Below are 23,634 nucleotides of genomic sequence, written 5' to 3'. Positions count from 1 at the left end.
GTGTGTGTTTTTTTTATCCTAGAGATTCTGTATCTTTGCAGAAGTTCATATGGGTCATTGCTATAGGGCTGCAAGTTAGTGAAGCTCTTAGGCCACCCTAGCTGAGCCAGCCAGCAGATCTTGGAATTTATGCAGGGACAAATTTGCTCCCTGGGGCTTTGGAAGTGGTATTATTATTTATTAATATTACTAATATTATTACCTCCTTAGTCCTGCATGTCAAACACCCATGACTTACACAGTCTAATAAGATATTTGCTTTTTTTGCAGCAGCTGCAAGCCCATGTCTAATTTTTTGTCTCATATTGAATCCCCAAATCCCTCTCTGTCATTCTATCCTATTATCTGTCATTTTGTTCTTCAGAGGTTTTTTTTCTTCAAGTGCATTGTCTGCATTTATCGTAATTAATTACATTCTCAGTGATTTATGCCCAGTTCTCTAATCCTTAGAGAAGGTTATTCTTCAATTGCTTTCCTTTCTGTGTGGCTTTTCTAATCTCTTCTAGTTTGATACTGCCTGCAAATTTTATCAATGTAAAATCACTACACCTCCTAGACTAGTCATTCTCAGGTTTGGGGCTGTGACCCTCAAGTTGGGCCATGAGTGGTTCTGTGACAGATATAGACTAACTTCGTTTTTATAATATGTAAAACTGTCAGAGCCTTTTTTTTCCAATCTAGAATGGTTACTTACCCTAAGTAGCTGAGGTTCTTCAAGATATTGACTCTGACAGTAGGGGCAAATGCACTTAATGTGTGCTACAGGGGAATCTTTTGAGTAGCAGTGTCAGTTGGGGCCACGCATGGGATCTGTGTCTCCTCGTTCTCCCATGTGAGGGAACATATGGTGGCGCGGCCGCAACCTTCCCTGAGTTTCCTCCTTGCAATTCAAAGCCCGTGTTTGCTGAGGGCTTCAAAAGAGGGGAGTTGTGGATCCCACAATTCCAACAACTCTCAAAGAACTACAGTTACTATAGGGTAAAGTACCGTTCTTTATTATTCCAGTGTATCAGTGAGGATCACACTGTAAATGGCTGGCAAGCAGTATCCTTGTCAGATGGTGGGACTGAGGAGTTTCAGCTTCATTAATCAAATAGTAACGTCAGTACTGCTCCCCCAAACTTAGCAAATGACCTAGCATCTAAGTCCAATGCATAATGTTCAACAAGGTCAGTGGGTTACTCTACATCACTGCCTTGCAGATTTCAGATAGCAATACATTTCAGAAGCAGGTGGAGGATGTTGATTGAGCTCTGGTGGAGTGACCATTCACATTCAATAGGTCTAGACAACCCGCTGGTAACAAAGCGAGATGCTCTGTATTATCAACATAGATATTCTTTGTGATGAGATGGTCTGACTTATGGAATGGCCGTCTATCCCCAGTGTGACAAAGTCAGGCCGGGCAGCTAGGAGAGAGTGGTGGAAGGCAGGTGTATCAGCGATAGAATGGTAAAGGCCCTTTTCCCTATGAGCTGAAAAGAGAATAGCTCAGGTCAGCTAGGGACACCTGAGTCCAATGAATGGCTGCCTGTGACATTTAAAATCCCCTCTTTCTTGTGAGAGAGAAAGAGGAGAGACAAGCTGCAGCAAGGGTAGTAGCAGCAGGGAGAAAAGGCTTCTCCTGGGTAGAAGGCTGCTCTCCTCCCTGTAGGGGCAGCAACCAAGCTAACTGCTGTGTGGGGAACAACTAACACCCAGAAGCCAGTATAACAAGGCAACAGCCTAGAGAGGGAGCAGGGAAAGGTATTCCCTTTTTGTGTTATGAATTTGGTTTTTTTGTTTGGCTGAAGAGTACTGCTTGGGCCTGCCCTGAGGCCCAACTTGTAAGTATCAGAAAATAACAACCCCCATGAGGAATAAAAACTCTCTGAAGTGGGACTGATTTACACCAGGTCCCCCCATGGGCAGAGGGGAAATGCTGAGAACGATGAGTGAAGGAGATGCCTCGCTATACCAGAAATAACCGGGGAAGCATCTGAACAGCATGGTCCCATTGATGTAATAGAGTAAGGCTCTGAAAACATCCAGAGTGTATAAGTTGTTCTCTCCCAGTGTACAGTGAGGTTTCAGGAAGAAAACAGGTAAATCAATGTACAGAATCCCACCTCAATCAAAGACCACTGTGGAGACAAACCTAGAATGTGGTTTCATCTTGTCCCTGTGAAAAGTCAAATGACTCTGGTGGCAGTAACTCTGAGGTGCATCCTGTGGGCCGGATGGACGTCTACGTGGACATATATGTCCTGTAAGTCAAAAGTCACAAACCAGTCCTTAGCCTTAAGGGATGGAATGATGGATGCTGTCACTCTTGAGAGTAAGTCAGCGTTCACTGCCTCTGTTGGGGCTGGTATTTATGGGGCTTGTGGTAGGAGCTGGGGTACAGATCCCAAGGGATCTTAGCTTGGCCCTTGAGTCCTTAAGTGAATGGCGCACTTCATCAGTGAGGTTGCTGAAGAGCTCCAGAACGCTATCCCCTCTATACTCTATGGTGGATTGGACCTCTTTGGGGATACTAGACACTTCAAGCCCATATAATGGTTATGGCCATGACCACTGATCTGGCAGGAAGATACACTTCAAAAAAAACTTTTGAAGTGATAATCAAGATAGCCCAGTACAGACAGTTTGTAGTGGGCTATCTTGATTATCACTTCAAAAGTTTTTTTTCTCTTACTTAATTGGCCTCTCAGAGTTGGTAAGACAACTCCCACCTGTTCATGCTCTCTGTATGTGTGTATATATATCTCCTCAATATATGTTCCATTCTATATGCATACGAAGAAGTGGGCTGTAGCCCACGAAAGCTTATGCTCTAATAAATTTGTTAGTCTCTAAGGTGCCACAAGTACTCCTGTTCTTTTTACTAGTGAGTGAGAACTCCTTCACTTTTTTGAAGGGTGGAAAGGGGATCTCCTCCAGGACATGTCTGACAATGGTTCCCAGTAAGACCAAAATGGCCAGGGTGGCATATTATATGGATACTGGTCCGGCTGCAGTTGGCCAGTCTACTGCCATTCACATCTGGCTTGAGGCAGAGCCTTAACCTCTGGTCTCCTTCTGGGGTCACTTCCTGATTCCATATTTGACGCTGGCAAAAATGAATATCTTGACAAAGGGAATGAGGAATATAACTCCTCAAACGGTGGGGTTGTGGGAAGTACAGCCCCAGTACCGATGATGTTTGTGTCACCAGGGTCTCAATGTGCAGCAGGCCTCGGGAGGTGATGTTGATTCCTCCAGTGTCATGAATCTTGAGGCTGTGATTGGCTTGGTCACTGGTACCAAAGTCATCTTCAGTGTCATCACTCCTGCACAGCACTCGTGGTCTGGCCTGCATCCCCTGCCCTGAGGGCAGGTCTACACTTACTTCCTGGTCCGGCCGTAAGCAATCGATCTTCTGGGATCGATCCTGGAAGTGCTCGCCGTCGACGCTGGTACTCCAGCTCAGCGAGAGGAGTACGCGGCATCGACGGGGGAGCCTGCCTGCCACGTCTGGACCTGCGGTAAGTTCGAACTAAGGTACTTCGAATTCAGCTACGTTATTAACGTAGCTGAATTTGCGTACCTTAGTTCGAAGTGGGGGGTTAGTGTGGACCAGGCCTGAGAGTGGTAAAATACTTTGAGTAGTTTTGTTTGGGATGCTTCCTTCTGGAAGAACCAGCCTGATGTTTGGAGCAATCTTTATATTACGTACTGGCTTGTCTCTTGGGTGATACGGGCTGAAGTGTGGGGAGCTTAGGTGCTGGATCCACTGGTACCAGGGTTGATGCCAAGGCTGCCAGTGTTGAGACTGCTGGTACGAAGGTTGGTGGAACTGAGGCCATTGGCAGAGGTAGCCAGTGACAGTGTTCTCAGCACCTTCTTGGATGTCTTCTTCTCACTACTGGATCCGAGAGCATGGTGCCTGCTTGAGGGGGCACCAGGTGACTTCTTCAGTTCTGGCTTTGCAGTTACTGCCTCCGGATCCAAAGGGACCCTCTTTGTCTCAAGCTATAACTTTTGGAGAAGTCCAACGTCCCTTGACTTACGGGTCCTCGAGGAGACAGACCAGCAAACCAAGCATCAGTGCCAGGCTTAAGAGGCATCAAGAGTGTCCATCAGTCTGGGGGATGAGGCCATAGTAGGATGGACAATGTTTGAATCCAAACAGTTTAGAGTCCAGAAGGTGGTTGGCGCAAAATGCTTCACCCCACTGGACAAGGAGGTAGTTGGATTAATTTAGATTTATTTTTAATGCCAATAGCAGTCAAGTATAGATAGGGCCCTACCAAATTCACAATTTTGGTCAATTTCATGGTCATAGGATTTTAAAAAATAGTAAATTTCATGATTTCATATATTTAAATCTAAAATTTCACTGTTGTAACTGTAGGGGGTCCTAACCCAAAATAAGGTTGTGGGAAGGTCACAAGGTTATTGTAGAGGGGTCGTAGTACTGCCACCTTTACAGCTGGTGGTGGTGCTGCCTTCAGAGCTGGGCCACCGGAGAGCGGTGGGCTGCTGGCCAGGAGCCCAGCTCTGAAGGCAGCACCATTGCCAGCAGCAGCGCAGAAGTAAGGATAGCATGGTATAGTATTGCCATCCTTACTTCTGTGCTGCTGCCTTCAGAGCTGGGCCATTGGCTAGCAGCAGTCACTCTCCAGCCACCCAGCTGTGAAGGCAGTGGCACAGAAGGGTGGCATGGTATGGTATTGCCACCCTTACTTCTTCACTGCTTCTGGCGGGGCACTGCCTTCAGAGCTGGGTGCCTGGCCAGCAGCTGCTGTTCTCTGGCCACCCAGATCTGAAGGCAGTGCAGAAGTAATGGTGGCAATATGGCGACTCCCGTACAGTAAACTTGCAATCCCCTCCTCCCCCCACAACCTCCTTTGGGGTCGCAAACCCCAGTTTGAGAAACGCTCGTCTCCCCCCCCATGAAATCTGAACAGTATAGGGTAAAAGTACCCAAAGGACCAGATTTCACGGGGGAGACTAGATTTCACAGTCCGTGACACGTTTTTCACAGCCATGAATTTGGTAGGACCCTAGGTTAAGGGGGAGGACAGTGTTCTTCTCATGGTAGATTTGAGAATAAAACAAAGGTTATAAAGCTCTAAACAGGGTAGTGGGTCAGACACTCACAGGATTCCTTGCTTGCTACCAAGAGGGAACTGAGGGAAGGTTGTGGCAGCTCCATCCTTTATGCCCTTGCACAAAAGCACAAGGAGGCACAGGACGCATGCATGGCCTCGATGGACACTGCTATTCAACAGACTTGTGCATGAGCCACATGTACACCTACATTGGGATCCTAATTGACACACTCTCAGAGAACTATGAGACATACGATTGCCAGACAATGTTACAGATATTATTCCAGTTACACAAATCACAAATGCAGTCCTGTTCCTATTACAGCTTTTTTGGCCTTTTTAGCTGAAACTGCATAAAAGATTCTCATTTATACAATCACAGAAGAAAAAAAATTAGTGGTTTGGGGGTAGCAGAGGAGAAGTTGAGAAACCTTGCTCTAGATCAATTATAATAATATTAATACAATACTGAGTGCTAAAGTAATCCCTGCAAAATGACGTGCATATTCTCTCTCTCTCTCTCTCTCTGCGCGAATGGTCTATCAGTCAATTTGCATCCATTCCCCAGTATTTATTGCAAAAAAATATTCTAACTTTTCAATTAGATTCTCAGGCAGGACCACATCAAAAACTTTACCAAAATCTGAATACTGGGCCTGATCCTGATCACACACTGTTGTAAATTAAGAAAAACTGTCTTGAAGTCACTAAAGTAAAAGCAATGTGAAACAATTATAACAAGATCACCGGACATAATAGGGTTTAATCTGAATTCCCTCTTTTCACCAAGGTCCCTGTTCAGTAAGGTATATCAGCAGTCCCACTGATGTGTTTAAATTTTGGTATGTGCTTAAGTAGCTTGCTGAATTGGGGCTCTGACTCGTGATAGTATTGCAAAAGATCATCAGAATTGTCTGCCACAATTAGCTGTTTATGAACCTTGAGCTTCAGCTGGTCATTTTCCAAGTGCTTACAAATAAATTTCTTCATGAAGCTAAAGCTTAAAATTATATCACTCTGCTTCCCTAGAAAAATGTTTGGGTTATCTCTTGCTTATTACACCAGCTTTTTTCTCTGGCTTCAGTTCAGGAGATCACTCACACATGTTCTTAAGTCCCACTGGCTTCAAAATTAAAGTTAAGCATATGCTTAAGTATTTTGCCAAATTGGAGCCTTAATTCTTGGAAAGGGCATATACTTCACTACAGCTGCATATCCCATCTTGTGTTACTGTCTTTGTTACAGAGAAAGGATGTCAACGTTGCTATTTATTTATTTTTAAATTTCCAGGAAAATGCTGCCTCCTAACCCCCTTTCGTGCATATTCAAGCAGGCACGTGTCAGGCTGACAGGGTTATTTTCAGGAAATGTATTAAAGTCTGGGCTGTGATTACATTTATTTAAAATGAACCAAGCAGAAAATAAATAAAAACTTCCCTTTATTTTTGCCTGCCTTTGCACAGATTTGTTACTAAGGGAAAGTTTGGTGGAAATGACACGTTTCTACCAGCGTGTCGGACATTCACACATTTTAGTCCATTATATGTTGTGTAATTGTGTTTCCTACCACACATGACTAAGGCGTATTTCATTCACTGCTTTGTTAAGTGTTAGCTATTTTAGCAACAGGAAAGCTTAAAACTCATATATATACCTTTGCAATATGTCCATTGCCAGCTATCTGAGTATACTGCTGCAGTTCAGGAAGCGTGGATGAAGCAGCTGTGTGGATTGAGCTATATTGCTGGCTGGGTTTCTGTTCAGGTAAGCCTGCTGCTTTTTTCCTTTGAGCAGCAATTTGAGACAAAACACTATCTGCACTGCCACCTGAGGAGGAACCATAAATTAAAAAAAAAAAAAAGTTAGGTCCAAATAAGCAACATATTAAATAAATTGATATAATTTAAAAAAAACCAGATTAGTCCCTAGCCCAACTCCTCTGCCACCCTACACCCTCCAAAAAACCTCAGTGCATGGACAAAAATCTCTCCACAGCAGTGCTGGTAGTCCTTGTAGGAGTTACTGTTTCTTCCGGGGGAAGAGTTAGGCTCCCAGGAAGACCTCATGTCTTTCTTGGATTGGCCTGTGGGGGGCAGGAAAGTAGAAGCAAACAAGCAAGAATGGGAAAATCCACTAAATCCCTGGTCTCAGTGCAAGAATTTCCCACCGCTGCCGGGGAGTGGGAAAGAGAGTTGCAGATACTTTGAAGGCAGCATAGACTTGATAAATGAGTATAGATGTTCCTAAATTCTAATCTTGGCTCTGCTACTGATTCACTGAGTGGCCTTGGGCAATTAACTTCAACCTTCTGTCTCAGTTTCCCCATCTGTAAAATGAGGACAATAATACTTATCCACCACCTCATTTATCTATTAATCTCTGTACAGTGCTTTGAATGCATGAAGCACAATATAAATGGTAAGCATTATTATCTGAAACTGTTCACCTGTCCACCTATTAATCTACTGGTCCCCAAATCTTGCAATAGCCCTTAGCGTATCAGGTGTAGCAGAAGCAAAACATATGGGGAAGCAGCCACCACCTTTGGGAAGTATCAAGACCGTGGCAGTAGCCTGTTTTGCCACCAGTGCAAGTGAACAGACACCAGGAGAGGGAAAATAACTGAAAGGCTGACAAATGAGGGGAAAGATAAAGCCAGCAAAGACTATCTAAAGTGCTGGAGACAGAAGGCTGAGAGCTGCTCTCCAGGCTTCCAGGAAAGCGGCAAAGAAAAGACTAAAAGGCTGGATGTGGGGGGTCAGCCTACGTGTATCCTTCCATTACTCTTTGTCTCCAGCTTTCGCTAGCTGTTTTGTAATTCCAGCAGGAAAGGAGAAGAGGGGGATGCCTGACCAATGAAATTTAACATTTTTCAATTATTTTTATCCAAACTCAAACTTTTTTCTAATTATACATTTCACTGAACTCTAAAGGACAACAGGATCCAGGTACTAATTCCAGGTTTATGTACTGCTAACAGAGATGGGTTTGCCCTCTGGACAAAGGATGTCAAGCATTATAACCATCTTTGAAAATGCTGCCTGGGTTGAGGAGAGCAAGGCTGAAGTGTTTAGTGACACACTAGTAGTCATGCTGGTCTTACTATTACTTGTAGTGCCAAAAGGTCCCAGTCAGCACTGGGGCATACTGGGGTTGTGTTTCTCTCTCCGGTGTCAGGTGTGTGCCTGCTGCCTCATTTCCTCCACTGGAGACTGTCTTCCTGGATTAATAAGATGATCTGGTTCTCTGGCCCAACAGTCAAAGTAAAAATTCTCTCCTTCCAGGGTAAATAAGTCCAAACACACAAAAATAGGTGTGTCAGGCTTCAGCAGTCCTTTCCCCCTCGCCAGCTATGTAGTCCTTCACCCTTTGACACAGGGGACCTCCTTCTCCCCTTCTATCAAGAGCTGACAATAATCTCCATTGCAGGGATCAGTCAGACTTTGCAATACTTCAGGCTTAACAGTCCTTTTTCTCCTCAATGCAGGAGCTTGCACATGACCTTTCTAGGCGGTGTCTTGTGCCCTCCATTTACTACAGGCCCCTATACCATGAGCAGCAATATGCTCCAAACCCAAGACTGCCATTCTCCATTATCGTCCTGTCCCCTACAATGCCTGTCTCTGGCCAGTTCTTGCTCAGGTCTCTTCAGCCAAGCCTCTCACAGATTTTGTTTCTGTCTCCTTCACAGGGAATCATGTCAGCCTTGATATATACACCAGATCCTGGAGAGTTTCCCTAATCAGCTGCTACTCTTCTTGAATCTCTCCCCCTACTGACAGCATGAAGCTCTTGATAGGATGCTTCTTCCTTCCCAGTGGGCTTGCTCACTTTCAGTTAATGCTCCCTGGACTTGAAGTCCCATGATTCAGCACAAAATTAGGCACTGGTGAGAGATGGGCCTAAATTCTCCTTAAAGGACCAGCTTTCCCTGTAACAGGGTCTTACTGTGTGAGGGGCCCTATGAAGACATAGGGTGAAATTCTGGATATATGAAAATTAGTGACAAAATTTTCACTGGTTTTAACAGAGCCAGAATTGAACCTGAAGAATTTCTTAATATGAAAAGATACAAATGAAGTGAGGAGAAAAGAGATGCATGTAAGCAAAGTGATTGAGATGATGACAGAAACACATTTTTAGTTGCAAGTATTTCCTCAAATCCTACTGAGGGGCACTGCCTGCAGACAGGAAAATCACTCAGATGTTTCTGATGAACCCACCAGGTCGCTGGGCTTCTGAAACACATCCATGTTGTTTCTAACACTCTGCTGCTCCTGGTCTTCTCTTCCCCAAGGTGGGAGACCTTTTATAGGCCAGCCCCTTGGGGATCCTGTTGGTGGCCTCCAGGTAGGTATATGGGGGCCACTTTTGTGTTTGTGAGGCGATACATCCTATTAAATCAACTGAACAGAGATCTACTGGAATAGGGCTGCTAGACTCCCATCCATACATTAGTTTTCTGGCTCAGCAGATTGGGTGGGGAGAGGTACAGCATAGGGAGAAGCCCATCTAATTCTCAGGTGATAATAAAATATGGGGAGTAGATGCTGCTGTCAGAAGAATTTGGGCAGTGGCAGTAACATTGCAGAGTTACAGAGGGTATCTTTCATCCCACGGTTGGGGGTTTACACTGTAAACTCTTTGGGGCAGTGACCATCTTTTAATTTGTGTGCACTACCTAGCTTAATGGGGTCCCCAATCCTGATTAGGGACTCTAGGCAGTACCCTAGTACAAATAATAAAATATATTTGGTAGATGAGGAGAAAACTCTAAAACAGCCCCAAAATGTCCAGAGACCATCTGTTGTTGAACGCAAAAATCATAGCATCCCCCTAGTAAGGCTAGACTTTATCTGAACCAGCAACAGTTCATGAGGACCTGGGGTGGCCAATGCTTGATGCAATGGAAAAGGATGATTCATCTCTTTTCCACCATGAGCTGAAGTGGTTTCTGATCTATGTGTAGAATGAAAGGGGTGTTTCTATCCACCCTGGATCTGAAATCCCTAGCAATTCTGATTAAAATGCATTTATTCCCCTCTTGGTGAAAAACACCTTTTACATTCAAGATGAAAATACATGGAAAAAACTCCCAGTCTACAGCTGCAATAATATAATCCCATTGAACTGGGGAGGAAAATGGCAGACAAAAGGAGTATTAATTTTATGGATTTCAAGAGGAGAAAGCAGTATTGCGATCATCCAGTCTGACCTCCTGCATAACAGTGGCCAAAGAATTTCACCTAGTGATACTTGCTAGTTAATGTAGCTCTTTTTGAGATAATCAGTAAAGAATCCTCAGGTGGCTCCAGACAGGTTCATGCCCTTGGGAGGACTGACAGGTGCCAGTAACCTCTGTTCTGTGTCAAAATATTACAAATATATTTCTTTATATTTAGAAAATTGTTTAATCTTTAGATTCTTTCCAGTGATGTGTATCAAATACATTTCTCAGTGATATGATCTTTTGTTCTATGTTTTGGGAACCTGTCACATGTTAAACTGCTACAACAGGTTTTGAAGTCAAAATCTTTTCTGGCATGTTAAAATTACCACAATTGCTTTATGAAATACGTATGTTCCTCCACAGACTTAACCCATACTTACACAATAAATATTTTTCAATTTCAGTAGCTTACATTATCCAATGTTATGCGATCATGCTATGAAAGTCTCTACCATAATATATACGAAAATGGGATAAAGCAGACATGTATTTTTAATAGGTTTTATGCCTGAAATGTCTTCTTTTGGATAGGCATGGCATGAATGCTGGTGATTTGATTTTTGTTTCTTTTAATTAAAAAAAATTCAACCAGAAAGAAGTGATACATGAAAAAAAGACTAAAATTCATGAAAGAAATATTAAGGTAGAAACGCGTCCTTTAGGACAGCATACCCACTCCTGCAATCTAAGCTGTATGGATGTACCCCGATTAAAGTCACTGAGGTTCCTCAGATGCAGGGTCAGCTTCTGTGGTTCCAAATGCATGACTGGGCTCTTAGTCCCCTACTGTGACTGTCTGTGGTTCCTGTTCCAACAAAGTTAATGGCACTTTGCAAGCACTTGTGTAATTTCTACCTTACCTGTGAATTTAGATTACCTGGCTGAATCTGTCTTCATGATTTTTATATATGAAATTAAAAAAAATATATCCACCTGATCTATTATGGAGTTCTCCACCATGTCTGTTAATTCCAGCGATGTTGTTGGATCCACCAGAAGAGTGCGGCGAGTGGTTGAAGTTGCTTGAATTTGAGGGAGAAGCAGGTCTTCTTGCAAAGGTTGGCAATTTGACCGGTCTAGTACCTTTGGTAACAGATGTCTAAAAGAGCAAGAAATATATACACCTTTTTTCATTTCTTTCTTGAAGAAATGGCAGATAAAGCTTTAAACACAATTTTACTTACCATAAAGGATAGACTTTCTCTGAGGATCAAAATAGATATCAGAAATGAATATGATTATTTTCTTGAACATTACAAAATCCTAATTCAACAAGGAATAAAGTAATAATATAAAAATAGTCCTCTTTCTCTGATTTTTGAATAAAAATGTCATCAGTATAACATGAGCAATACAAAGTCTCACGATCAGTACATAAAATCACATGTAAAATTTATCTAATACGAAGTCCTGCTCTAGTTTCCCCCATCTTATAAAAACACGCTTGGGCTCACTACCTGCTTCTCTACCATCCCTTTGCCCCTCCATACTAACTAAACTACAACTACTGCTCTCTTCCGACTCCATTCTCAACCCTCTTTAATCCCACTTCAGCCTTTTTTCATTCCACAGCAAGTGTTCTCACTAAAGGCTCTAATGATTTTCTGGCCAAATCCTAAAGCCTCTGGTTTTCACCCAGGTGGCCCGGGTTCAATTCCCAGTGTGGGAATAGTGCAGAGCTTTTGCGGGGAGGGATAGCTCAGTGGTTTGAGCATTGGTCTGCTAAACCCAGGGTTGTGAGTTCAATCCTTGAGGGGGCCACTTAGAGATCTGGGGCAAAATCAGTACTTGTTCCTGCTAGTGAAGGCAGGGGGCTGGACTCAATGACCTTTCAAGGTCCCTTCCAGTTCTAGGAGATAGGATATCTCCATTAATTTATTTATTTTAATTTAACTCCATCTACATCCTCCTTGAACTCTTTTACATCAACATCCACTCCTTACTCCTTGAAATCCCATCTTCCAGTGGCTTTTGCAGTTATGTCCTCTTATGGTGGTTCTCCTACCTGTCTGATTGCTCCTTCAGTCTCTGGTTTGGTGGGTCCTTCTCCACTCCTCTAGCCCTTGAGTGAATGCCTCCCCGACTCCATACTTGGCCCTCTTCTGCTTTGCTCCCTCCACACATTATCCACTCATGCTGCTGTCATCTTTATGATGACTGACTTATAGGTAACTGATTTGTTTTCTTTCAGTTCAGTTGTTTTTCTCCCCCTCTTTCCTTCTTGAACTCACTTCCAACTCAAAGTACCCCTGCTCTGATACACCCAGGAGGCTTACTTTGAGGACTAAACCATCTCACTTGGAATCTATGATCACCTCAGCAGTTTGTGACAAACCCATCATAGAATCATAGAATATCAGGGTTGGAAGGGACCTCAGGAGGTCATCTAGTCTAACGCCCTGCTCAAAGCAAGACCAATCCCCAGACAGATTTTTGACCCAGATCCCTAAATGGCCCCCTCAAGGATTGAACTCACAACCCTGGGTTTAGCAGGCCAATGCTCAAACCACAGAGCTATCCCTCCCCCCTTGGTGGAAATGCTGGGGAATGAACCCAGGGCCTCATACATCTTAGTGCTGAAGCTTATAGTATTCAAGGAAAAGTGTGGCATGCACGCTCTTACTCTACTTATGCTTCTCTTCTTAGGGAAGTATATTCTTCCTGAGTAGCTGAGTTTACAGGGACAAACCATTCTAAAGATATGGAAATTAAAAAAAAACTTGCAATGGAAAATACATGATTCTGCAAGATCTTCTCACAGCTACATGTTGCAAGAATCCAAGAGGACCATCAGTTTGAGGGACAGCTATCAAACCACTGTGTCTTATCAACCAAAATTTCCTGGAGGTAACAATATACAATATTTTGTTGTACAATGCATTCACTTACTATGTCAGAATTTGCACTGCTGTTAAAATCATGTTTGATCCCGCGCTGTGGCAAGGCAGTCCTCATCTGTTCAGTCTTGCCACCTTTGTTCATTCGTGTTCGGTCAGAATTCCACAGCTCAAAACTTGAAGGAGGTAAGAAAGGAGGAATAACTGCTTTCAGTTTATCACTAGGTAGCCTAGTAAATGGAGCACCACTTCTTAACTGAGAAGAAAAAGAAATTACCTCTTTTTAGAAGGATTTATTTTACTCTAATTATATGCATTTAAAATAGGAAATGAAGCTATGTAGAGAATGGAAGACTTTTAATATTTTAATATACATTGTCAGAATAAAAGGATGGTGGGGGAGTAAGGGTATTTTAAACAGGCAAAAGAACAATTTAATCTAGACATAAACATCTTTGAAGATATACAATACAGAATAACAAACAGAAGCAATGCAAATGACCATTAAAGCTGTGATCATAAACCCTGCGTATGTAATATACTGAACTTGGCTCCCTTAAATGGTGCAAGTTGCCCTGTTAAGTATAAATCTATATCATTCCTTCCTTTGGGCCTAATCCTGGCTCCCAGTGAAGTCAACAGGAGTGTTAGTTAGTTAGTTAGTCACTTCCAAATGATAAACAGGAGGAGTGACAAGATAAAAACTCTGTGGGTTCCCAGATGAGACCCTGGGAAAGAATGAACAATTGCTTACTCTGTCCCTTTGGGTTCTCCTGGAAAAGAATAAGAAGAAAAACTGAAGTTCTTTTCTACCCCAGTTCCCTCAGTCAACAACACATTGTCCCTCATATCAAATAAATGATTCTCTAAGATCTAATGAAATCAACATGGGTATTTTGATCTTTTACAATTGCCAAGAGGAGGTTATCAACTGAAGATAATGCAGTCTCTAGGCTATAACAGAATCTGAAGCTGGAGTATAACAAAGGAGAGGAGGAATCTATATTATACCTTCTTTGTAACTTTCTCCAAAAAGTGAAGGTTTTGAGATAGGTTAAAAATTGCTGAAAATGCACAATGCCTTGTTCATCGTGAATTTTACTATAGCTTACCTTTTTATCTAACAGAACATATTCATTCATGTAAATGATTGTGAAATAAGTCTGAGTTACATCCCCTACATTTCTTTGCCAAGACATCTCTCTTACTACATTCAAATTCTTCCTCAAAATACAATACTTCATGTGGCTTTTCAGCAATAAACCAACTAACCAAGTGATCTCTTTTTAAGTCATTATTGACCATAAGAAGTCCATTCATCAACCAATGGATGGTACTTGCTATAAAAGTCAATATTTAACAAGAGTTACCAATCCATACCACCTGCAATATTGCAGTTATTTCCTGTTCTCACTAAAGAGAAAAAATACAGCAGTTTGGATACAACTGTCCAGTGATCATCAGCAAATGCTATTTCTTTTACTAATGGGGACACTGTATCATTTGTATGATAATATGAGTGAACTGTGCTGCCAGTCTAATTTGGATTGTAAATATGATTGAGTGGGAGTTGCATGACGTTCTATTCAGTGTTAAACACATTGACAGCACTGTAACATACCATGGTTGTCAATAATTCATCATCCTTTCCTGCTCTTGTGCATACACCTGAAAAACACATAAAGGATATTTAAAAACTCCAAATGCTTATTCCTAAGGATAACTTTGACAAATGTATTGTATACCACAACAGTTTCACTCAGTAAATACAATGGCATAAATTTATCCCTCATGCAACTTCATTGACTTCCCTGGCAACGTACCCAAGATGAATTTGGGCCACTGTTGTTTTAATATTTTACATTATAAACTGCAGGGTTCAAACCCACTAACCCCTCTTTTTGTTCTATGACTAACAGGGATGTTAACAGGCCAATTCACCTTGAATATTCCCTTAGAATATGTGCTAACTACTTATGCTAAGCCCAATGGCTCTCAACCTTTACAGATGACTGTACCCCTTTCAGGAGTCTGATTTGCCTTGCGTACCACCCCCAAGTTTCATCTCACTTAAAAACCAGTTGCTTACAAAATCAGACATAAAAATACAAAAGTGTCATAGCACACTATTACTGAAAAATTGCTGACTTTCTCATTTTTACCATATAATTATAAAATAAATCAATTGTAATATAAATATTGTACTGACATTTCAGTGTATAGTATATAGAGTATATTGTCTGTGTGAAATTTTAGTCTGTACTGACTTCGCTAGTGCTCTTTATGTAGCCTGCTGTAAAACTAGGCAAATATCTAGACGAGTTGATGTACCCCTGGGAAGACCTCTGCGTGCCGCCAGAGGTACATGTACCCCTGGCTGAGAACCACTGTGCTAAATTATCTGTTCGATCTTGTAGTTAGTTGTGACGCTCTTAGTACCTTTCCCAGACCTGAAGAAAAGCTCTGTGTAGCTCAAAAGCTTGTCTCTCTCACCAACAGAAGTTGGTCCAATAAAAAATATTACTCACCCACCTTCTTTCTCTAATATGAATCTACTGCCCATTTCAAGGGTATTTTCTAGCACACAATAATGGCATACATGATATTAAGCAGCTTCCTTCCTGGGTGATGCTAATTATTGTTCAGCAGCAATCACTAACCAAAAACAGTAGAAGTCTGATAAAATAAACTCTCTGTGCAGTCTCTTTCCATATACTGCATACTTATTACATGTTTTCATCTGTAGCAAATGCATTACATTAAATATGGTACCATGTAAACTACCAGATGATAAAACACTTCCCATATATCATATAAGCAGTTCTGACTTTACCACTAGCTTTGATATTTGTGGTCCAAGCTGTTGCAGCATCACAGTTTCCAGAGTTGTTCACATCAGGCTGTGAAGTGGCTTTTATTGTGGAATTCAGAGATGATTCGGGCTCATCAGTAAAAGGCACAGACTGACTGGTGGAAAATCCATGACGCAATGTTTGGGTTAACTTCAGCTTACGGAATCTATTGGACATCCTGCTCCACCATGACTAGGGGGATGAGAAGACAGGACAACTTTGTTCTAACATATAAGTAAAAGAAATGTTACATTAATTCAGTTTCACACAAAGCTATAATTCTGGCAAGGAGTTTTAGTGATATACTACAAGAGTTGACATTAGAGCAGTTTACCAATGTCACCCGATACCTTAGACCAGGGGTTCCCCTGGGGGTACGCAAGACATCACTGGGGGGTACACAGGAGAAATTGTGTAATGCTGGATTTTATCTATTAATTATTTTATTTATTGCATTTTCATAATAGATTACTCAGATGAAGCTTTAAAACTCCATGGGAATTTGTTATATAAAATATGGTAGTTAATTTCCTTCAAGATGTACCAATGAGAGCACAGATACACAGAGACGCTGACGTACAGAGCCTTCACCTCTAATCACTGTATAGTGCGGGTTCAGTTGCCCAGCAACTGTCCAGTCTGAACTCAGAACTTAGTCAGGGGGTTTGTTTTTGGTTGTATACGTAGCACTATAACTATATCTGTATGTAACAGTGAAATATGGATAGATGGCTAAAGACATGTGGTGTTAAGAAGAACACACAAAGTATCAGTGATGAGGGTTACATGGGCAGCTAGTAGATCTGGAAGGGGTTACACAATAAGAAAAGTTTGGGAACCTCTGCCCTAGACTGAATTGCAGCTATATGTACGGATACAGGTAGATATAGATAATATAGATGTATAAAAAAATTACAGGTTTGTTTGTGTTAACATGAACATTTGATTTAAAGTATTTTTAAATTAGTAAAAAGTAAAACTAATTTAACATATTATAAAATATAAGGTATATAAAGCTACACTGAAGAAGAATACATCTAAATGAATTAATGAATGAATGAATTTTCAAGCTCCATTTTAAAATCTATCCCTGTCTCCCCCCACATTTTTTCTATCACAGGAAATTCATTGTCAAATTGTGAATTTGAAGGGATGAGATTTACCTCTTGTCAATTTTTGCACCTAGTCAATAGTTTTCCATATTTTTCCCCCACTATAGTCAAGTTGTCTGTGAAAGCAAAGCATGTGCATTTACTCAGGTACTTTGGCTGGGAAGTTTTAAAACTACAGTGCTAAGTATTTAATCTTCCAATTAACTCACAACTTCATACTCTAACGTCATGCTCTCCAGTATCAAGATCTAGCACATCTTACTATCATAACATCAATATGTGTGTAAAGTTATTCTATTTTAACAGTACACAGATCGCTGTTAAGGTTTTGCATTAGAGCACAAGGTTGATGAAACTGGGATGCGTATTACCTATTTTTAAAAAATTCTTTGTACTTCTTGAGCAAAGGAACTTATTATGGTAGACAGGGCCATCCCTAAGGGGGTGCGGGACCGGGGGTGGAAGTCACGGATTCGTCTCTTCAGGGACTGACCTCGCCGGCCAATCGCACTGGACAGCAGGGCCTCCCAAAGCGCAGGGCTCGGAGCAGTCGCCCCGATTTGCCCTACCCCAGGGACGGCTCTGATTGTATTTTAATACTTTTTCTACCAACATCCATATACTTTTATTGGTGCTTGCAAAAGGATTGAAAGGACTGGAGCTTCAAGGCAAACCCTACAGAGTTTTTTGTAGTAAGCTGGGGACCTGATGAACAGGATACGACAGTTCAGAGACACTAGGAGAAGCGGTGACGCCTAGCTTTCTCTGACTACTGTGGATCCTGCAGATCTGGGCAGTTTTAGCCTGGTCACTGTTACAAGGACAACGAGAGGAGGTACTGGGTCAAAGTACATCACTTGATGGTAAGTGAATAATTTTATTTTCATAAGGTACATTACACAGCAACATAATGAGCAATATTGTGCAGTTATTAACATCTTCCAAAGGCCTTGCCTACATGGGATAACTGAACAATTGGGAATTAAATTGGTGGGATGGCTCCTCTGTGAGTATCTACAGTGTACCATGTCCATATTAGCCAGGCTGTTTCAGGTACAGCTTTGTCTCACATCAACACTATCACTATACTACACCAGTGCAGTCCATCTGCCCTCTGTCTACCTTCTCTGCAGTTCCAGTACAGCTACCTGAAGTTCTCAAAACTCAGAAGAGAAGTCAAACTCCCATAATTCTCTGGGGGTAAATCCCGTTAATCCCCTGGTGCCAGCACCGTTTCCTGTCCTTTTCCTCAAAAATGGAAGCCAGGATGAAAGCTCTGTTCTCGTTCCTTGCTCAGCAAGGTCCCTGAAAGTGAGTGGCAAGATGGCAGTGGTGGTTGTTCTGAGAGTAACTCTGGCAAGAAAGAGCCAAGACCAGCAATTCAGAGCATTCATGTAACAACAGGTAAGCAGTGGTGGTTGGGGTATGAGTAGATGGCCTTATACGCTATTCGCAGATCTTCTGTAGATGGCATGCCACTTGTGGGTTTGGCACACAACCACAGGCTGGCGGGGCAGAATTGTTCTTGAAACCTGGGCTAAACTGCAGCGGCTATGTAACTTCAGGATAAAGTGTCTGCTCTGTAGTGCAGTACTACAGTACCAGATCACAAGTATGAGAGCTCCCCTTATTCTGCAAAAAAATGGGAATTGCTCTGTGAAAGACAGCTGTTCTGGATAATTACCAATCAGCTGAGTCTCATTTGGGGAATGAAATATTCAATCAGTGCCGTTGTGGTGAAGTCTGCAGGGCAATAGTGCATTACAGCAGCATGTGATCCAGACGGCCAATGCACCAGATACTGAGGTAGTTAAATAATTGTGCTTCCCAAATTTTGCAGGAGCCATTTGATGGAATCCATATTTCACCAGCCTACAAAACTTAGCCTTCGTCAATACATTTTACAATAGAAAGCTGCATATCTGATGCAGAAGGCCCTTCACCCTGAGGTTCCTCCTTTTACCAACCCAGCTTAGCTGCCTCCTCTGCAACCATATTGGGATCCTGGGTCCCACTCAAAGAGCTCCTAGTTATACTCTTCATCTTCGAGAGTCTATTCTGATCCCTGCATGGAATGCAAACATGAGTGCACAGACTCCATTATATAATAGAGCTGAGATCTCCATTCTTGATGGAGCTGCCGCTACCACCTGCTTTCTTCCTCTCCCTGCCCCCTCAGAGCCTAGCAGGGAGCCTGGAGGGAACAAAGAGAGGGAGGAGCTAGAAGCTGAGGGTCTGTAAGGAATGCAGCATTCAGCCCTATCCTGCATACTGCTGGAGGAGTGGAGCTGGTATCAATATTCCTCCTACAGCACCTTCAGCTGTCAGGCACATGGACACCTTGCCTCTAAAACTAACTTTAGTGCTGTAGTGCCAGCCCAGCTCCTCTAACAGCTTCCCCCAGCTGGTGACTCACCTGCAGTTCCAGGCAAAGGGAATACAGCACTACCTGGGAGGAGAGAAATCACAACTCTAACCCCTGGGAAAGTTATGGGGGGACAGTATGGAGGGGCTGTCGGAATGGTCCCATCACCTTACCCATGATGCAGCAGGTGAGACCACAGAAAGAGGATGAAATGTAGATCTGACACCACTCTCAGAGATGAACTCTGCTAATGTCTCCTTTTTTTCAGGGCAGGGACTCCTTTCCTCACATGAGCCCTGAGCTTTGGAGCCAAATAGCTGGCCCAGCACTGACACTTAGATCAGTTCCCTCTATTGCAGAGCATGGAGCAGTGCTCTGGTGCTCCCTACTGTTACACCTCTGCCCTGTCCCAGCCTCTTCCTCTGGCAGAGAGGGGATGGGCAGAGCTGGAGCTGCAAACTCTGCAGTGAAGCAAACTGATTTTACTGTCAACATAAGAGCAGCCCACATCCCCCTCTTTCGCTCACAATACTAATTAAACCCCATATCCCATTCACTTTGAATGCTGTAGAAAAATTCTAACTTGGCTGTAGATGTAACCTAACCAATTTTAGGCCAATACAACTTTTTTCAGAATGAGAACTAAAATCAGGATTAAAATGGAAACTCAGTTATAACCTTAACTACACAGTGACTTTTCCCACTCTGGAATAAGTTTCTTTGTAAGGGTGCTTATATCAACTGTCCTCTAAAATTAAAGAAACGGTTCCACCCCATCTCCTTACCACCACTCCAGCAGCCAAAAAGTCTACCACAATCCACATCTTAGAAAATCAGAAAGGACTAATGCATACTTGGCTTGCAGAAAGCAAATATGTTAGTTATGTCCTAGGTCTAAAACACTTCCGTGTGGTGACTTTCCACACTTCATACTTTAGAGTAAATTGTATATTTGTTATTTATGCAGAAATCATCAAAGAGAGAGTACATATGAAATTTGTTTACCTTTAATCCTCCCTTGTCATCTGGCAACATCGGGGTATTTAAAGATTGCCTACTTCTAGAACAGGGCAAAGATGATTTGTTGTTCTGCTTACCCTTGTCTTTGTCTACTTGCATGCAGGCTGATGCTAGTTGACGTACAAGTTCTGTGTCTGGAGAAAACAAAATTAGTTTTTGTTTTGTTTTGTTTTACTTGTAAATGTCCCTTCATCTCAAATATATATCCAGGATTGATGTGCTGAAGCTTCTCCTATGCATCCTATGAGAGTGTAAGGCAACAGCACCAGACACATACGTCTAAAGTTCTGGTGCCAAGGGCTCCCTGTTTTCCCCTCCCTCTCTATTCTTCTCCAGGTGAAACTTCCATAACATTCAGATACAAAGGTGGATTGACCACAAATACTGAATGGTGGCCCTGCGCTCAGTGAGCTGCTGACTTACACAGTGGTACTTATATCACCAAATCTACAGAAGCACTATCAGTGCTTGATTCACTAGAACAAGACTAAAGAGTATTGAACAGCAAGAAGAGCGCTCTGCTCAGTCAGAATCAAGAGCACTTTAACAAATGAACCTGACAGTTGCTTGATGGGGGCTAAGAAAAACATCGAGAAGCTACTTTTTCTCACCTGAGACAGAAGAAGAGAGCAGAGAGAAAGGATATTCTTTTCTCTTTCCTTGAGCATAGGCTGGAGATAGGAAGTTTGAAGACAAATTCCAGAGGGAAGAGCAATGCTCAAATTAAACAACAAAGAGACTGAAAAGAAGTGGAAGAAAGAAAGGAGGGAAAAAACAGAAAAAAGAGGGAGAGGAAAGAAAGAATGAATATAAGGGTGAAGATGAGAAGGCAAAATGAGGGAAAGAAAGAGAGACTCCTGAAGAGAAAAAATGCTGAAGAGTGAGACAGAATCAAAAAAAGTATCTGGGAGACAAAAAAAAATTACAATAATGAATCTAGAGAAAAAATAAATTGCACATTTTAAAAGCCATTAAACACTGTGTAAAAATTAATCTATGGGAAACAAGATAGTGAAAATGATGGAGAATACACCAAGACACAAAGCAGAAAAAAACAAAGTGGAGTGAATGAAAGGGGAATGACAGAGGAGAACAAACCACAAGCGAGACATACATTAGCAAAGTAATATTTTATACTGGCAATAAGTGTTCTAAAAACAAAGTGTGGGTCTGTGACAGCACTGAAGACAACAGGAGTTTTAATATTAACTTCACTGGGGTCAGGATTTCCCCCAAAGTTTTTAATGAAATACACAAGGGTTAGAGATGGGATTTGCAAAAGTGTCTAAGGGTTTGTCTATGTTACTGTGTGGCCAGCTGTTTCAAAGAGCCATATGTCAAAGCGCACTGTGGACCTTTTGTGCACTGTAGCAGTGTCCATATGGGATGTTACTGCACAGCAAACTAGTGCACTGTACACTCACACTTTGGTTGCCGAGCAGTAACGTGTCACAAAGACAAGATCCAAAGGCATTAGGAACACCTAAGGGAGCTAGGACATTCAATGGGACTGGTTTTGCTAACTTAGGTGCTTTTGAAGATCTCATCCCAGATTATTTTACATGCTGCAGTGGAAGGGGACAGGATGATCTAAGGGGAGATGGACTAGTGGAAGACTTGACAGTGGCTGGGAGGGATACTTGAGTGTCCAGAGTTAGTAAGCACAAGGAGTGGAATAACATGACTTATTAGGGGGAAAAAGGACATTTTGTATTTGGAACTAAATAGGTGTGTCTTTGCAGTGCTGATGCTGGAAAAAAGTTCGTTAAAACTTTATTTCCAGCAGAACCAGAAGAAACTTTCAGAAGGAAAGAACTGGCCTACACAGTAGCCTGACTGGGTAGAAAACCGGAAACCTTCATGAACTCTGCAAGTTGACATTCACCACAAGAAAAAACACTTCAGTAGATTTTTTTCCCCCTAAAATTTCCCACTATTGCTGCCCTGGGTGCAGCTCTACTAGTGAGAGCTCCAATCCAGAGAAGGTGCAGGTACTTGTCAGTGATTAAAGAACTGACAGCCTTCAGTCCCTTGTGTATACCAGAGCTCCCACTAGTGATGCTGCAATAGTGGAAAACTTTAGAGAACACAGCTGAAAAAGGAGTCTCTGTTGTGATGCCCTGAATGGAAAAGATCATGGAGTGGGAAGTGCTCTGCCAGCTGACTGGGATCTGTGAGCTTGAGTGTTTAACTGCCTGCAGATCACCCAGGCTTCTGCTGCAGTCCTCCTCTCTGCTCCCTGCCCACACTGTATCAGCACGAGTGCCAAGGACCTGTCAAAGCAGTAGCATTTCTGAATTAATTTTCTTTCTCTACATTTTTGCCTGTGACACTGCGACATGTCACAGGCAGATATGTACTGTCAATAACCCACAGTATAGCTTGGAACACTGTCCAATCAAGATGTCAGTACACCTCTAATGATTACCAGTCAACACTAGATAGTCAACTGGTGATACCAGAACTAAGAACTATTTAGTGTTCAGTTTTTTTCACCTTCCTTGTTTTTTTGTTGGTTTTTTTAAAGAGGTCCTCTGCCTGTTCGTTCATTCTCTCTCTCAGATGGAGTGAAGGAAATATAGAGATAGCAAAGGTTAATTCCATCAGTAACAGCATTCTTTGGCTTCAGAAAAGCCAGTTCAGATACAGGTAAGAATAACAGAAAAGTGCCAAATAATGTAAGCTAAAGTGGTTTATTTGACAGCTTAATAGAAACACATTAAAAACATTTTACCAAAGCCTCATTTAAGGTGTTTTTTCCTTTCTTTCTAGGATGTTTTTAAAAAAAAAAAAAATGTTGGACTGCTGAAATGTGACTTTTACTCGATCTTACAGAGCTAAAAAAAGAGATTTGCCCAGGAGTTCACCACTTTCCAGATGATGGCACCCTCTCTTTCCTTTCCCTTTACTGTTGGTTACTAAGCCATCTATGCAAATGGAAGCTTTCACTTTCATAATTATTCTATATTTTTGCTCTATATTTTTAGTGATGTCACAGGAGTGTCTTTGGGCCATCATAATTCAACATCACTGAAAAGACACTGGTGACACAAACACTGCATTTTGACACCACACTTGAAAAATCAGGCAGCAGGACAAGTTATAACCCATAAATTTCTGTATACTTCTATCTGACCGTTTAA

The 23,634-nt window shown here is 42.1% G+C and overlaps 1 protein-coding gene across 1 annotated transcript in view; it reads right to left on the bottom strand.

Annotated features, from left to right (window-relative positions):
- Nucleotides 1–23,634, bottom strand: part of ANKS6 (ankyrin repeat and sterile alpha motif domain containing 6) — a 79,750-nt gene that overhangs the window by 39,486 nt on the left and 16,630 nt on the right. Inside the window, exons 6-11 of the mRNA XM_029913364.1 lie at nucleotides 20,477–20,625; nucleotides 15,979–16,186; nucleotides 14,764–14,810; nucleotides 13,195–13,398; nucleotides 11,239–11,404; nucleotides 6,730–6,902 (exon numbers count right to left, since the gene is read on the bottom strand). Of these exons, the coding sequence (XP_029769224.1) occupies nucleotides 6,730–6,902; nucleotides 11,239–11,404; nucleotides 13,195–13,398; nucleotides 14,764–14,810; nucleotides 15,979–16,186; nucleotides 20,477–20,625 (947 nt within the window). The remainder of the gene's footprint in view (nucleotides 1–6,729; nucleotides 6,903–11,238; nucleotides 11,405–13,194; nucleotides 13,399–14,763; nucleotides 14,811–15,978; nucleotides 16,187–20,476; nucleotides 20,626–23,634) is intronic.

The sequence above is a fragment of the Terrapene carolina genome, unplaced genomic scaffold (assembly GCF_002925995.2).
Source record: "Terrapene carolina triunguis isolate 2854851 unplaced genomic scaffold, T_m_triunguis-2.0 Scaffold613, whole genome shotgun sequence".
Taxonomy (NCBI): Eukaryota; Metazoa; Chordata; order Testudines; family Emydidae; genus Terrapene; species Terrapene triunguis.
Note: the sequence above shows the minus strand (reverse complement) of the source record. Positions and strands in the feature narration are given on the sequence as shown.